The 16077-nt window shown below is 58.8% G+C and overlaps 1 protein-coding gene across 1 annotated transcript; it reads right to left on the bottom strand.

The window, feature by feature from the left end:
* Positions 1-2445: 2445 nt before the first annotated feature.
* TLX1 (T cell leukemia homeobox 1) lies at positions 2446-9202 on the bottom strand. The gene is made up of 3 exons (XM_030030765.1): positions 8697-9202; positions 6836-7037; positions 2446-3079 (listed from the first exon to the last, which is right to left on the bottom strand). Exons 1-3 carry the CDS (start codon positions 9163-9165, stop codon positions 2857-2859), a joined length of 894 nt encoding a protein of 297 aa, XP_029886625.1. The 5' UTR covers positions 9166-9202; the 3' UTR covers positions 2446-2856.
* Between the last annotated feature and the right edge of the window lie 6875 nt (positions 9203-16077).

Raw genomic sequence — 16077 nt, 5'->3', positions numbered from 1 at the left:
CCCTCAAATGTGCATTATCATACATTCAACTTTGCTGGGGAACATTTTGGAATATGAACTGAATAATGTGGATATTATAAAATGGCTGTCTTGGAATTAAATTTTAAGATATTGATGTGTCATAATAATAAAATAGAAAACACTTTTAATATCAACAGTGAGCTCCATCATCCTTTTTTTTTATTATTTTGTGGTTGGTGCTTTTTCCTACGCAGAAACCTTGAAAACAAAAACGTACACTGCAACAAACTGTAAACCATTAAAGATTTGTACACAGCAATGTCTCCCAAAGGAGTAAGCCCTAAGCCCCGAATTATCTTTGTAGCCGAAGTTGAGCACATATTAAATAATTAGGTTAATCAGCTCCTAAAAATCTGTCTGTGGTATGAAACAGAATTCAAACAAAAGAATTCTGTGAAATTTATCTTGCAAAAAAAATACAAGGTATTTTATTTTAGTGTTTTTGAGGGGCATCTTTTCAAGATATTTCCCAAAATGTGTGTTTTCTGTATTTACTTATTTTCCTGTGGTTTATCTTTTTTTTTTCTTTTTGGCTTTTCATCTCTCCATCGCTGCAAATGTTTCTCTGTGTTCGCTCATGTATTGGACTGCAGGATGGGAAAGTCCTGCAGCACCATAAATTTTCAGCCCTACCCTGCGATAAGAGATTTTGCGTAAAGCAGGCTACTCACACACTGCCTTAAGCTCCCAGCCATGCTGCACCCAGAGGACCCAGCTTCCAGGAGCGCTATCGACCGCCGGCTATCAAAGGCTCAGGGTATTCTGTCGCCCACGTCCCACACGGCAGCCTGGCCCCCAGGGCCACGTCAGGCGGTCCCTGCCAGCGGCTCGTGGCTGGCCGCCCCTTTCAGTCCTCTCCTCCAACATCCTTTACCCAGTAATTCCCAGTGCTGGAAGGAAACACCAGGCTGAAGTCAACCCAGCTTCCCTGGCTGTGAGGCTGGGAGTCTCCCCCAAGGAAGCAGACGGGAGTTTTCCCACTGGTTTGATTTTCCTCTGAGAAAGGCATGCCTAGCTGGGGATGACGTCCCTGAGTAAGGCTGAGCATGGGTCCCTAGCATAATTCCCTGCAAGGTTGTTTCTAAAATATACTCTTCCATGTTTCTTTATAACCAAATTCCCCTTTCCATATAAAGTCTCAGACACGAACATCCCTAGACCCTCCCAGCCCAGGCAAGACCCCACTCCAAGGTCTCGTTCAAGAAATTATTCAACATGAGTTTAAGACCAAGCCCCTGCGCAATTCCTGCCACCCCCAGCAAGCCCCCCAGAAGGGCTTTGATTAAAGCGGGTGCTAAATGCACTGCTGGGTTGAAGCCTGAAAATGTTTACAGGATTGGGGATTAGAATACAGCAAATCACCTCTGGAGCTTCCAAAGCCAAGTGGACCTGAGCAAAGTCAAATGGAAACACTAACTCTATTTTCATTTTAAAAAAATAGCAGAGGCTTCAGCAGTAGTTGTAGATACGCTGTCTCCTCTCAGGGAACTAATGGGCAGGGAAGAGCAAGGCTTTAAATGATTTATTCAGTACCCTGGAGATTATTTTTTTTTTATTTTCTTTTTCATTTCCACATAAATTACACAAGCACTTTATAAAATGAATACACATAAAACACCTTATAAGTGCATAACTTAAAAAAACCAAATGAACGAATGCCTTTAAAAATCTCACTGAAAATAGGTTTTCTGATTGCTTGTTTGTACTAGCTGCTTAAATTGGCAGTGCTGTTTTAGATTATAAGTAACTGAAAAATATATACTGTATATATATATATCTATATATTCCTGGCATTTGCTATAAGAAGTGCTTTGTTTAATTTTGTCTCATTCCCTTGGTACAATTAAAGAAACAACTAAGTTAAACAGTTGAGAGTGAAACCAATTTTTTGCCATCAGGAACTGCCTTCTAAAGGGAAACAGGTAAAATAAAACATTGGACAACATTTTGCAAATGATACGGAAATAGTCCATGGAAAGAAACTGCATTACCCTCGCAAACTGCCACCAAGGTCTTCTCGTTATTAAAATACACGCTGATGGGCACGGAGTCTGTGGCAGCCGGGGACAGTTTGGGCTCTTCATACAATTGAGATATCATATTTACCGTCCTCAGGAGTCTGTCAGATCCTTCTCTTATTCCCCCTTTGCAAGAAAAAAATTAATGAAAAAGGGGAGGAGAGACAGCGAGGTGAGATCCGAAGGGTTCCCATCTGGCGCAAGCAGAAATTGCTGCTATTTCCTCCATTTGTTGCATCCCCGAGCGTCTCCGGCGCGGACGACCTGAGGAGGTTCGCGGCGGAGACGCACTTTCCAGGGAGCCTCCTCCTTTTGTTTCAAGCCGTCAGTCCAAAGTATACATATATATATATACACACACACTTTATATATATATATATGGATATATAAGGGTGACCCCAGGCTTTGCACTGCCACCAGCAGAATCCAAAGGAAGTTTTCTCTCCCCCAGCTGGGTGAACGCCGGCGGTCGTGCCTGTCAGGGCTGGGCTTTTGTCTGGCAGCACGTCAGCAAGTTCACGGTCAGCACCGGAGACTTTCAAGAGAACAAAAGGGTTGGGGGGAGGTGAGACACCACCGCTGCTCCAGCAGCCCCACGGGTGGGGAGAGTTTTTGGGGTGGTTTCCCTTCCTTTCGGTCTTCGTGGAGGCTTTCCCCGGCCAGACACGTGGGATGCACACGTGGCCGAAGGACCGTGGGGTGCCAGCCTTCCCCAGGGAGAAACAGGGATGCCACGCATCCCACCAGAGATGCCACGTGTCCCCCCGGGGACAGCCCCGCCGGCAGAAGGTGCACGTACCGCCGGCGGGTGCCAGCCTTATTCGCAAGCGGAGGCGACGGTGGTGACACTGGTGATCTTGGTGGAGTCGTCAGACCAAGGCTGGAGGTTCTGGAGGGCGAAGAGAGAGGAGTTGTGGACACAGATGGGGTCGGCTTGGATGGGCTGGTTGATGGTTTTTTGGAAGGCCTCCTGCTGCAGCTGCATGAGGATGCGGTTCGCTTGCTGCCGCTCGGCCTCCCGCTCCTCCGCCGTCTGCCTCCTAGGAGAGAGCGAGCCGTTAGGGGGGCCTGGCGGAGCAAAGGAGGGTTATCTCCAGAGAGAATAGGTTACGCTGAGTGCTTAGGGCTGGAGGGGGGTAGGAAAAGAGGGCGCCTAGCCACAGCGTGGTCCCACATCCCCTGCACAAACTGCCAGTAAATCCCATAAACTGGGGACTGGGGCTGTCTACCTTACTGGCCCCAGCAAGAATTGCTCTGATCAAAGACAGCCAGGAGCAGCCCACAGCTCTGGTTTATTTTCCGCCCATGGGAAAAATCCAAGCAGAGCCAAAACAGCCAAAGGGGCACACAACGGCATTGCAAAAGGTGCGATTCCCCGCAAACATGTTCTGTGCCCAGCAGTGAGAGCCAAGCATACAACATCCCAGTGAGGAGGATGGGGCAGGAGCAAGGTGAGACATCACTGACTGGCCGTGCCACACAACTGGGAGTCAGGCAACATCCCCCTGGGCATCCCCTTCCCAGCACCCAGGTCTGCCATCTCCTCCGCTGGGCTGCGGTGGCCAGCTGTCGAGACTCTGGATGAAGGCAACAACACGCCCACGGATGGCAGGACAAAAATCAGCAAAATGTCAGCTAAACAGTAGAAACGCATTTTTAGCAGCACGAAGAATCAAAGCCCAGAATAAACTGTCTGGGCTGGGTGAAGGAGGGTATTTTTAAGAACAGGTTGGACACACGTCTGTCTGGAATGACACTGGCGGGGCTGATCCTCCCGAGGGGGGATTAGGGGGCCTGCAGGGGTCCTTTCCAGTGCTGTTAGGGTCCCAGCTCTGGGCTGTCTGGGAGGAGGGGACGGGATAGGAAGAAATGGCCTGAACACACTTAAATCCACAATGAAAATCCCAGCCACCCCTTGCTTGGATAGCGGGTCAGTCTGGAGACTGCAGCCTGCGGTCACCTCTGCTTTTACTGTGAGCATCACGTGGCACCTCGGGTGACGCTGCTGGGGCGGCTCACAGTGCCAGTCCCAGGATGATCCCCAAAGCACCCCCTCCCTCACTCACACCCCAGGGCCCAGCTGAGGCTCTCCTGGCAGCTTCAGTGGATCAGTGACAGGGGAAACGGCAGCTTTTTAATTTAGCAGCTCAGGGGGATGTGACATGTCTCATCTTCTTTGGCTGCAGGGATTGGAAGTGGCAGCTCCGAGCTCTGCAGTGACATCTAAGAGCACAGGGCAGGGGGTCCCTAGGTCCCCACCCGGGGAAATGGGTGAGGGCTGGATGTGGGCGATGGGCCTCTGGGGCACCTGAGCCTCCAGGCGTGCGGCCAGGGCTCCTGCCCTGGAGCAGGTAGCTCAGGGCTTAGTCCCTGCTCTAATCACTGTGTCAACATCTCAGTCAGACATCCCGGGGAGAGGGGGCTCAGAGCAGCATCGGCCCTCCCTGCACAGCCCAAGAGCAGCTCCGTCTCTGCCTCGATGAATATTTAATGACTCCCTGCACAATGAAGAGATGCTCCGGGGGGAGGGAAGGAGCCCTGTGTCCAGGGCGGTCAGGAGCACAGTGGCTGTGAGCACCCGTCTCCCAAATATCCCCATGCTCCAAGCAGCTGGCCCATTCATGCATTCATGTCAGGCTGGGATTTGCAGGTTCAAATCTGCCTGGAAAGAACTAAATCTCGATGCCCGTGTCTCAAGCAAGAGCCCCAGTCTGGGGAGGGGATCACACAGCCACCTCACTCCAGCAGAGACATCCAAGCAACGAGCAGAGGGGAGACTCTCCTCCCCTAGCACGCATTTATTTAAGCAGTTAAATCCCTCAGAGGGCTTAAAGCAACTTTCTTTTCCCAGATATTCCCCACTGCCTAGCTCACACTGCGCCTGCAAGTGGCTCCTTCCAGCACCCAGCGCTCCAGGCACCGCTTAGAGCCCACTACCCTGCGCAGGAGCCTGGGGCACCGAGCCGGGCCTGCCATCAGCCGGGGTATCCGCATCTCCACTGCTACACCCAGCATGCACAGATGCAAACAAGCAGAGCTTACAAGCTCGAGTCCCTCTGGATCAGGCTGGTAGGGATTCTCCCATGTCTAATACTATGGCTGAGGTCACACTGCAGCCTTTCCCTTAGGCAGAACCAGGGTTTTGTTTCTCTTTACCCAGCTATTTTTTGTCTAACATATGAATAGGTTTGTATCCTCTGCTTCTCTGCCAAAGGGGGCTGAACTTAGCCAACAGACGCAAAGAGTATTGACAGACAGATGGAGAGCCAGCCAAGCTGCATTTGCCTCGCTTCCTTAGGAAACCAGGTTAGAAGACATAGCTGACCCTGTTTCGCAGGCCACGGCAGGAGTGCTCCTCCTCCAGGACTCTGCTCCTGGCCGACAGAGATCACTCCAGCTAGAGACTTCCTGGCACTCGGGGAGCTGATCTTCCTTCTTTAGGGAAGGACTTGCTGAGGGAGGATTCACCCACACCCTTGGATTCAAGTCCCTTGTCCCCCATTTCTTACCCAATCCCAGTATCCCCCAGGCAATCACTGTCCCATTCCTGCCTGCACCCAAGGCTCAGCACCCAGCAACACCCCCTTCTCTGACCTGCCAGGGGAGCTGCCCCTTGCCCAGTCTCCTCCCCGCCCGCAGGGTGCCTGTCCCCAGCCCGGCGCAGGGCAGGGGATGCTCCCAGGACTGGGGTGCCTTCCCCGGGGACACCCCCGGGAAGCTGCAGCCTGGGAAGGGCAGGGTCACGGCGACGGAGCCCGGGAGGCTCCGTGTGAGCCCGGCCTCCTCTTCCTCTCCTGCCCGGCTTCACCGGCACGCCCGGCAGGAGAACAAAAAGAAAGCGTTTTGGCAAGGAGGTGCCGTACACCCCGCGGGGCTGAAAATCTTCGCGTTATGCAGAGCCCGATATCCTGGCAGCAGGATCCGGCCCCAGCCGCGCTCCCACGCCGGGGTGCGGCCCTGCCCCGGCGCCGGAGGGTCCCGCTGCCCCCGCGGCCGCGCACCGGCGGGTCCGGCTCCCGCACACACACCCCCGCCCCGTCCCCCCGGGCGCACCCCGGGCCGAGGGCTCCCGCAGGCTGCTGCCAGGGAAAGGTGCGATGGAGCCGCTGCACCCACCGGGCTCCCGGTGGTACCGCCTGCACCCACCGCACGCCCCCCCGCCCCGCACGGCGCACCGTGCACGTGTGTAGGCACACATGCGTTCATCTGCGTTGCGTACGTGCACACCTACTTGCACGCAGACCCGGTGTGCTCACACACACACACAGATGGAACGCACGCTGCCCGCATGCACACCGCACATGCATCCATACGCCGGCGTCTGGTTTGCATGCACACCCCCGTGCACACTCACACACAGGCACACACACATACACGCACCGCATGTGGGTGCACCCAAGCGCATGTGGCCTTCACACAAAAGCATTTGCACACAAGGTGCAGAGTTACACATGCATGTCCTGCTTGCACACCCCCCCGCCAGTGTGCACAGACTCTCATACACTGCATGCACATACAGGTGTGTGCACACATGGCCTACACCCCACACACACTCACATCCACAGGTGCTGCACGCACGCACACTGCTGTGCATGCACACGGGCATTCCCATGCATGTGTACACACACATTCACATTCAGCCACACGTGTGACTCCCCTATGCGTGCGCTCACAGGGCTCGCACCCGAACTCGCAGCCACCGATGCCGCTGGCAGAGCCGGCAACAGCCGGGCCTGCTCCCCCAGGGCTGCCCCAGCGCCTGCCCTCCACGTCTGCCGAGCCCCCCAGCCCCTCACCTCCACTTGGTGCGCCGGTTCTGGAACCAGGTCTTGACCTGGGCGTCCGTCATCTTGAGGGCCTTGGCCAGGGCAGCGCGCTCGGCCGAGGCCAGGTATTTTTGCCGGTGGAAGCGCTTCTCCAGCTCGCAGATCTGCAGGCGGGTGAAGGAGGTGCGCGGCTTCTTCCGCTTGGGAGGCGTGCGGTTCTGGTAGGGGTGACCTATACGGCGTGTTACAGTGAAGGGTGAGAGGGCCACTGGGGGGGACACGGGAGGAGGGGGGATGAGAGGCAAAGAAGCAAGCAGCGACAGATCAGCAGAGGGGCTCCGGCTCCCGAGCGCTGGGATGGGGACCCCCCCGCTGCGAAGCCGCCGCTTCCCCGCCGACATCCGCGCACGGGCTGCAAAAATGCGGCGGCGGCCCCGGCGCCTTCCCCGGGGGCTGCGGGGGGGGCACCGGCCGGGCACCGTTCGCCTTTGGCGGCGGGGAAGGCGGCCGCTTGCCCGGCGAAGTGCCGGGGGCGGAGGGAGGGGGGGGGGCAATAGCGGCAGCCGGTCCTGGCGCCGGGCCGGGGGTCCGCGCTTCGTGCGAACGGGGCTCGGTTTAATTTCGTTTGGGTGCGGCGGTAACCCCGCCGTCCTCGGCCCCGCGTTTCGTACGCGGGAAATAACTTCCCGGGCCGGAAACGGGAGTTGCGATTCGTTGTTTTGTTTCTTTTTATTATTATTGTTTATTTTTCTTTTTTTGTTTTTCCCCACAGGAAAAAAAATAATTGGGGAAAACTTGCGGCGTGTCTCAGCCGGGCCGGGCCAGGAAGGGGCTCCGTGCAATTCAGCCCAGTGCCTGCCAGGGGAACGGCCCGTTTGTTCGCCCGCGGCCGTGCCCCAGCCGAGCGCCATCGGGTCGAAATTAAACGTGAACTTGCAAAAATCGGGCCTCGATTTCCTCCCCCGGGAAGAGGGGCCGGTGCGGGCGCTGCAGAAACGGGGGCTGATTTTTCCCCCGTCGCAATTTCGTTGCTTTTTTTGTTTGTTTGTTTGTTTTTTAATTTATTTTCGTTGTTCGAGATTTTGCTTTGTTGGCGCCGAAGGACGAGCCCAGATACACCTGGAAACGGCGGCGGGTCCGGAAAGCGGCTCCAGCCCGAGCCCGGCTCTGCTCGGGGCTGTAAAAAGTCCCTTTTGGCGGGAGAAAGGCTGAGCCGAAACCCGCAGCCGGAGAAACCCACCCCGGTTACGGTACGCACGGGAAAAACAGCCCTTCGAGCGGCCGGCAACGGGCCGGCCTTCCCGGGCGGGCGAGGGCCGGGGCCGCCGGGCTCCCTTCCCGCCGGGCCGGGCTCTGCCTCCGAAATAAGCCTCTGTTTTAAAGGACACTTTCCGCGGGTGTTGGGTCGGGTGGCGGGGCCGCGGGGAGCGGGCAGCCGTGCCCGGGACTTGCGGGAAGTGTGCGGAGTTTGCCATCCCGTTTCCTCCCTGCCGGCCTTTCCCGGGCCGTATCCCGGAAAAAAAAAAAAAAAAAAAAAAAAAAAAAGAGGAAAAGAAAAAACAACAACAACAAAACCAAACCACCACAAAAAAAAAAAAACCACCGAAGAAACAAACAAAAAGAAAACCCAAAACACCCCAAAAATAAAAACCAAACCAAATCAAAACCAATGCATTTAGGGGGGACTGAATGCGCCTGATTTTCCACCCCTTCTTGCTTCTGACCTCCTCCGGGACCGACTTCCCAGGGCGATCCGGGCCGCTCTGTTCAGCCGGGGCCGGATCTTGCTTTCCCGGCGGGCAGCGGCTGCCGCGCCGAGGCCAGGCGGCGGGGAAGGGAGCGGGGCGGCAGGAGCAGGGAGGGAAGGGGGGGTCCCGGTGGCCCGACTCACCTGTGAACCTGTCTTTTGTGTACCGCCTGTTGCTCTCCATCCAGGGAAAGGTGAGCCCCGTGAGACTGTTCATGCCGTTCACCGCCGGCACGGCGGCGGAGAGGGGCTGGTGCACGCCGCCGGCCACCGGGCGATGGGCCGGGACGCGGATCACTCCCCCGGCCGAGCTCAATGTGTTGCCGTTCATGCTCACCGCCATGTTCACGTTGTAGGAGCCGGGCAGGCCGCCCATACTGCAGGAGGTGCCGGTGTAGGCGCCGGCCGCGCCTCCGCTCGCCCCGTAGCCACCCGTGACCGTGTTGTAGGCGCTGCCCACGATGCAGCCCAGCCCGTAGTCCGCCGAGTCCTGCAGCCGCGGGTGCGACACCATGCAGCTGCCCGGCTCCGACGTGTTGAGGATCTGGTCGATGCCGAAGCTGATGGGCTCGGCTTGGCCTTGGTGCAGGTGGTGAGCCCCGAGGTGCTCCATGCCGCCGCCCGGCCCCGGCAGCGGAGCCGCACACAACGCCCCGGGGCACCGGGGCCGGACCTCCGCCCCGGGCCGGGCAGCACAGCCCCGCACCGCCCCGAAACACGGCAAGGCCACGCAAGGGAGCCGCACACAGCCGGGACGCGCCGGCTACGCGCTCGGTCCCATGGCAGGGCAGCCGCGCACCCCGAGACGCACCAGCAGAGCCACGCACGGCCGGGACGCGGCAGCCACACGCTCAGCCCGAAGACCCGACAGCAGAGCCATGCGCAACCGAGGCACGGGAGCCGAGCAACCCCGCAGCCCAGGACGCGACAGCCGTGCCCGGCCGAGGCACAGGACCTGCACACGCGAGACGCAGCCGCTCCGCACGCACCCGCTGGACCCAACAGCCTCCGGGAGCAGAGAAGAGACACCCACGCACGCCGGTCCCGCTCCGATGAGACCCGGCACCCCCACGCCGCCAAGACCCAACCAAGACGCCGAGCCGGGAGCCACTCACCCAAGACACACACACACACGAAGGTGCCCCGGGGACCCCTCGCCGCCGCAGGCGGTGGGGAGCCGAGAGCCCCGCGGAGCGGAGCGCGGCCGCGGCGGAGTGCGAGTGCGAGCGCCCCGCTTGCCCATCAATCACGCTACCCAAGGCCTGCTGCTCCCGGGCCCTCACTCTCCATTGGCTGGATGCTGAAAGGAGCCGAGTGAATGACAGCAGAGAAGAGCACACGAGAAAAGGAGTTTCTTCTTCCCCAGCTCCCCCCCCCCCCCAAAAAAAAAAAAAATCACCACCCGCCTCAGCCTTATAAAGTCAGCGCTGGGTGCACGCAGGGCATTGGGGTGGGTAAAGGAGCAGCAGGTACCCGGCGGCGGAGGGGGACGTTTTGTCTCGGAGTTTGTGGCCTTGGGCTGCTGGGGGGGGGGGGGGGGGGTGTTCCTGGCTGCCAGCCCCCGCGGGGGGGGGTTGGGCCCTGGGCCGCTATCCCCGTGGGCTGCCAGCTGATCCCGTGCGAGGCCTGAAGCCGGGGGATCCCCTCCTGGAGGGGTCCCAGACCCGCCGTGCCCCTTTTCTCCGGAGGGGGGGTGTCTCCATTTCAAAAGTCGGCACCTCTCAAAAAGCCGTGGAGGAGGAGACGACTCCCCCATCTCCAGAGCCCAGAATGGGGGCGGTCAGGAGGGCCTCCACAGGTGCCCAGGCCGGTGGAGGGGGTATCATGGGAGGAGGTGATGGGCGCCTGGGGCACACCTCCCCCCAGAGGACCCGGGTGTCTCATTCCCCCGGGACGAGGGCCGGCCCCAGCTGCTCCCCCCGGGGCAGCGGCGTACACGGCGGCGGGGCGGGGGCTGAACGGGGCACCCGCTGCTGCCGGCCCCGGCCGCGCCTTCGCCGCCGCCCCCTCCCGCGCCTGCCCGCGGGGAGATGAGTGGTTTCGTTGATAAATAAATAGATAGATAAGTAAATAAATATTTTTTAAAAATTGAAAGCCGCTGCCGTGATTTGCTGCAAAACTTGTTTTGGCCCTGGCCCGTCGGTGCTCCTGCTCCGCGCAGCTGGGTGGGGGGCAGAGCAGCCGGTGGGGCGGGGGTACGACCAGCTCCGGACCCCCACCCTGCTGCTGCCGACCGGCTCTGCCCAGAGCTCCAGCTCTGTGGAGTCGAGGGTTTCCCCACTGGTTTGTGCTCTGCCAGCACTGGGAAGCCTGCTGCGACCTCCCGGCTCCTGGCTGGGGCCGACAGGCTGTGGCAAACGCTGCCCTCTATGTCTTCAATGTGCCAGTGGTTTAGTGCCCACGGGGGACCGTGGGGGTCCTGCAAGACAGTCCGCTCTGGGGCATCCCCCATGCAATACAAATGCACTGGCATAGGAAGTCATGCCCATGCACTCAGGTACACCTCCTCACTCACCGCTATACATATACATATCCCATCTGCATTCTCACATACACACACCCACTCACACAGCCTCACCCTCACAAACACACACGCTCACAAACATCCTCATGAGCTCACAGGCACCCATGCTGCCGCGCAGTCCCACACATTAGCTTGAACATGCACCTACATTTGTGCACACATACTCACATGCCCCCCCATTCTCACAGACACTTACAACCCTCCCTGCACCCACACAAATTCACACACATGTGCATTCTCACTCACACCTTGACTGTATGCATTCACACATGCACATTCACTCCCACAACACACATCAATGCACCCCTATACCTATGCATTCAGACACCCCCAGACACACACACGCACACACACTGACACACCAGTGCTCGTGGGTTCCTGCCACCCTCACCCCAGCCACAACCCTGCTGTGACACCCCAAGACCCACCACTATCACCGCACCCACCACCATGGCCTCACACCGGGGAGGCAGTGGAGGCACAGCAGGCAGCAGCAGCTCACAGCCGCCCCTCGGCCCCATGCCCAGCTGGTGCCCAGTGCCCGACCAGCCTGCTCCCCCCCACACTGCCCAGCCTTGCCTGCCCGCCGGGGTCAGGTTTCCCCCCCTCCCTGTACCTGCCTCAGTTCTTGACTTCTGAACTCTTCAGGGAACTCGCTGGCGCCAGCTCCATCAACCAAAGTCCTTGTGGTTAGGAGGAGCTGGGAGGGGAGGGAGGGAGGGAGCGAGGGTTGGGGCCAGCCGGGGCCGGGAGGCTGCCCTCGGGCAGGGGGCCTTCTCATCCCCCAGGGCTGCAGCTGCCTTTGCCCTTGTCCAGGACCAGCCTGGGCTTCTTCTCCAACCCCTTCCCACATGGGGGATGTGGGGCAGAGCCTGCTCACCAGCCCTGAGCATGTCAGGTTGTCTCCACAGGGAAGTGGCAAAGCACACCATGCCGGCCTCACACAGTGCCACAGAGTCCCCTGGCACTGAGCCCTGACATCCAGAGGGACCCAGCTCTGCTGCTAAGACCCGGGAGGTGCCCTCTCTCCAATAAATAACTGTCTTCTGATGCTGCTTGCAGATCCCAAAGGCCCCGGTCGATGCCGGGCAAAACCTTTGGCCTTCCCTGTGCCAGAGATGCCCCAGGCTGAGCAGATGCTGAGGGGCCTGGAGGGACTGGCCCTGAGAAATCACAAGGTCACCACCAGTGAGCCAGGCTGGCTAATGAGGGTCACAGCCCCCAGCTGCTGAGCCCAAGGTAGGGGCGTTCAGGCAATAAAACAGACCAGGAGACAGACTACAGGTAAGTCAGGTCTTCCTCTGCCCAGCACCCAGTGAGGACAAAGGAGAAGGGCAGGCAGGGCTAGGTCCCAACTGGGATTCAAGCCTTCTGGAAGTCGATGGTAATTATTGATGTTTTTTGGGAGGATGCACAGCCCCAGGATTTAATCCCTGCACAAGCCACAGACCTCACCTGCAGCCTTAGGAAAGCCACACAGCTCCTGGCATTGGAAGTCTGGGCACTGCACGTCTAAGCTTCAGGACAACACCCGGTACGGATGCTCCTGTTCAAATTGCTGCTGACCTTAGTTTCCCCTTGGGCTCTCTGCGTCTGGGGCTTGAGCAGTGCTGTAGAGCACAAGGTTCTGGAAATAATCCATCTCATGAGAGCTGGCAATTAATTTATAGCCTTTGCATCCAGCTCCCTAATTTTGGGGTTAAAGAGGACTTCAGTCCTCCAAGAGGACACGCAGTGCTGCAAGCTCACACACCAGGATATACTAGGGCCAGTCTTGTTGCTTTTGGGTTCACATCCCAACGGGAGCGTTTACAAGGGTCAGCACCCGCTTGGAGGTGCATCCAATGATCCTACAAATGGATGCCCAGGGTGGGGGGCAGAGGCACCGCAGTCCAGCTGGCTCTGCCTGGCTGATGCTTGGAGGCAGATCCCCAGCCAGCGTCCTCCCACCAGCTGAGGGCTGGATTTGTCCATCTTTGCCAGGGCTCTGGATGTCAGGCCCTGCAAAAAATCAGTCAGAGATCACACTCTAAGCAGAGCCCGGGGAGACAGGCATTCTCAGGTGTTTGCCCTAAGAGCTATTTAGGGCAGTGGGGTTTCTTTTCTGGCCAGAGAAATCTTTTTCTGCCGGAAATATCAACAAGCTGGATCAGCCCTCTTCAGAGGTGGAAGAAAGTCTCCAATGCAGGAGCTGACACATGCACTAAGTTACTGCAAAATCAGTATATGGAGGAGCCCAATGCCCTTAGTTTTCACTCCAGAGCTTCTCACCCCTTTCAAGCACCCATGGCCACTTACATATTCCTGCCAGCCTTGAAACTTTTGTCCCCCCTCACCTGCCCCGAGCAGCTGCTGGGACAGGCTCATTTCTATATCAGTGGTTCAATCCTGCCCCAGCTGAGGGTTGCGGGCTTGGTATGTCCATGCTAGGAGATGGCAATGGAGACTAGGGTCCTTCCCATGCTGCGTAAGGCTCCCCTCTCCCTCCCCACGAAGGCCTGGGGATCCTTTCTCAGGTTGTCTCATTGATCGGGTGCATCTGCCTCCTGCTAGTGGAGACAGGCAGCCCAGCCAGGGCCTGACCTCCACCCTCCATTCCCCTTTTTCTTCTGCCTTACTGGATTTCCAGGGGTCCCCTTCACCACTGAGCTCCTCTACAGCTCGGGGCTCCCAGGAGCTTGGCATTGCAAGCTGCCTCCTTGCCTCGCAGCTGCTGGCCAGGAGACTGCTGTGAAATACAAGCCTTCCTGCAGGGGCTGGGGACAAAAGTGGTGTGTCTGGGACCTTGGCAAGGTCCCAGCAAAGCGCACTGGGCTCACTCCAAAACCTGCACTTGGAGCAGTGCTTTCTGGAACCTGTAAGTTCCTCCTATTTTCCTAAAAGGAGAGCTGCAGGCAGGTGCGTGGTGACAAACACACCCTCGCCCCATCAGCAGAAGGGTGTACCCCGACTCCTTCCCTTCCTCGCTTCTTAATTCGTTTAATTCGTTGGGCTGGGGACTCCCCCAGCCCCGGGTGATTATTCACCCTTCTGCACGTCCATCACCTCCCGCAGCTCTTTCTCTCCCGTCCCGACCCCTGTGAAATCAATTACGGTGGAGGAACCGGTGCCCATGGGGGGCCACGGGGGCCCGGACCGCGCACAGGAGCCGGCTGGAGAGCCCTGCCAGGCGGTCCCGGGGCACGACGGCCCCGCCGGGCAGCCCCCGCCGCTCCCCGGAGCAGGGGGACGCGGTCCCCGCTGCCGTCGGGGCTCTGCCTTTCAGCGCTGACGCTCCCTCTGAATTACTTCGCAAGTGTCGCGACAGCCGCCGATAGCGAAGCAGGGCGACCCCCGCACCAACCAGCCAGCCTCCCTCAGCAGTGCGGGCTTCCCAACACGAAATCTCGTTTCCCGCAATTCCCACCGAGACCCAGCCCCTGCGGAGGGTCCCCGGAGCCCCGCCGACGGAGGGGGCTTTACCCCGGCTCCGCGTCCGCGGGAAGGGCGGGCCGCGCTTCCTGCGCATTAAAAGCAATTAACACCATTTGGGGAATTTTTAATTGCTCTATAAAGCACGCTGTAAATAATTACTCCCAGCTCTGTTGATCCCTCGAATACGCACTGACAGTTGTAATTTATGGCTTTGGAAGCGTGGCCCCTTGTATTCAGCATAACTCCTTATTACAGTAATGACTTAGCGCCGCTGCACTTAATGAGTATAAAGTGCCTAGCGCAGCGGGAGCGGGCGGGAGCCGCAGCATCGCACGAACTTCGCCCGCAACAATATTTCTCCCCTTTATGGTTACAAACGACCGAGGGGGTACGAGTTAATACAGCGGGGAAGGAGCGGCGGGGCCGGGGGAGCACAGCAGGGCCCGGGTGGGGAGCGCGGCCGGCTCCGCGCTGTCAACGACATCTCCCGGGGGCAGTTGTTGTCTACCAAAAATAAGTATTTAGAGCAGTTCGCAAACTCTCCCATGGCCTCCTTGTAGCCGCTGGCTGCCTGGAGAAAATGGGTTCGGGAGAAGGAAGAGAACGGTCACAGCTCATCGCATCTACTGGCGCAGGCAATGCGGGTGCAGCGGAGTCCCGAAGGGCAGGTCGCCCAGCACCCACCACCCCCCCGGCTGCCTCCCTACCTCCCACCGCCCCGGGACTGACGGGCTCCGTGCAACAGGCCGGGGGGCCCGGCAGGGATGAGAGCCCCCGGCCGGGGGTACCCGCGGGAGGGGAGGGAGCGGGGTGGTGGCCGATGGGGGCCGAAGTGCCCGGCGGCGTTCCATGAATATTCAATGTTGCCGGTTGCCGGAGGAGCATCTGCCAATAAATTATTGGTCCTGCGGCACCAGCCCCTCTCTCCACCGTGCAGAAATGCGTGTAATTCCATTAGCCCCGTCCCCTTGGCCACCCGCCCCGCACCAGCCCCGCTAATGAACGGCGTCTGGCCGCCACCCCCGAGGGCACCGACGGCAGCGGGGGACACCGGCGGCTCTGCCCCGTTATTAACTCCCAGCTTAATTACGCTCGCCGTGCCAGTTAATACAGCCGTGCGGTAAGGGAGCAGACGCGTGCTGGACACGCGTGTCCCTCCGCCGCCTCCCCTTGGCTATCCCCCCGCTCCCAGAAGCGCTGACCCCTGCGACAGCCAGGCCTATCGCGACCCAGAGGGTGGCAGTCGTGATATCGTCCCCGATCCTGCGGCTCCTCCGCGCCCATGGGGGCTGCTCGCCGCCCCCGACCCCGGCTGCCGGCAGCTGCCTTGTTTGTTCGCTCGCCGGGGGAGCGGCGGCTGCTTTTGTCTCCTGCCCGCCCCGAGCCCTAGGCCTTTTCCCCATCAGACAAAGTCCTGTTTTGCCAACAGATCCGTGTCTCTCTCCTCCCCGTCCCCCCCCGCCCTCATCTTAAAAGCAGCCCTCGGGGGCAGGGGCGCAGGCAGCTCCGCAAAAGCCGTGCGGGCAGGGAGCCGGCACGCCCTGCCGTCTCCGCTAACAAAGTAGCTTTCACTAATGAACAGGAAGA

This window comes from Aquila chrysaetos, chromosome 11, assembly GCF_900496995.4.
Source record: "Aquila chrysaetos chrysaetos chromosome 11, bAquChr1.4, whole genome shotgun sequence".
Lineage (NCBI taxonomy): Eukaryota > Metazoa > Chordata > Aves > Accipitriformes > Accipitridae > Aquila > Aquila chrysaetos.
The sequence above is the reverse complement of the archived record's forward strand: the minus strand, read 5'-3'. Positions and strand labels throughout refer to the sequence as shown.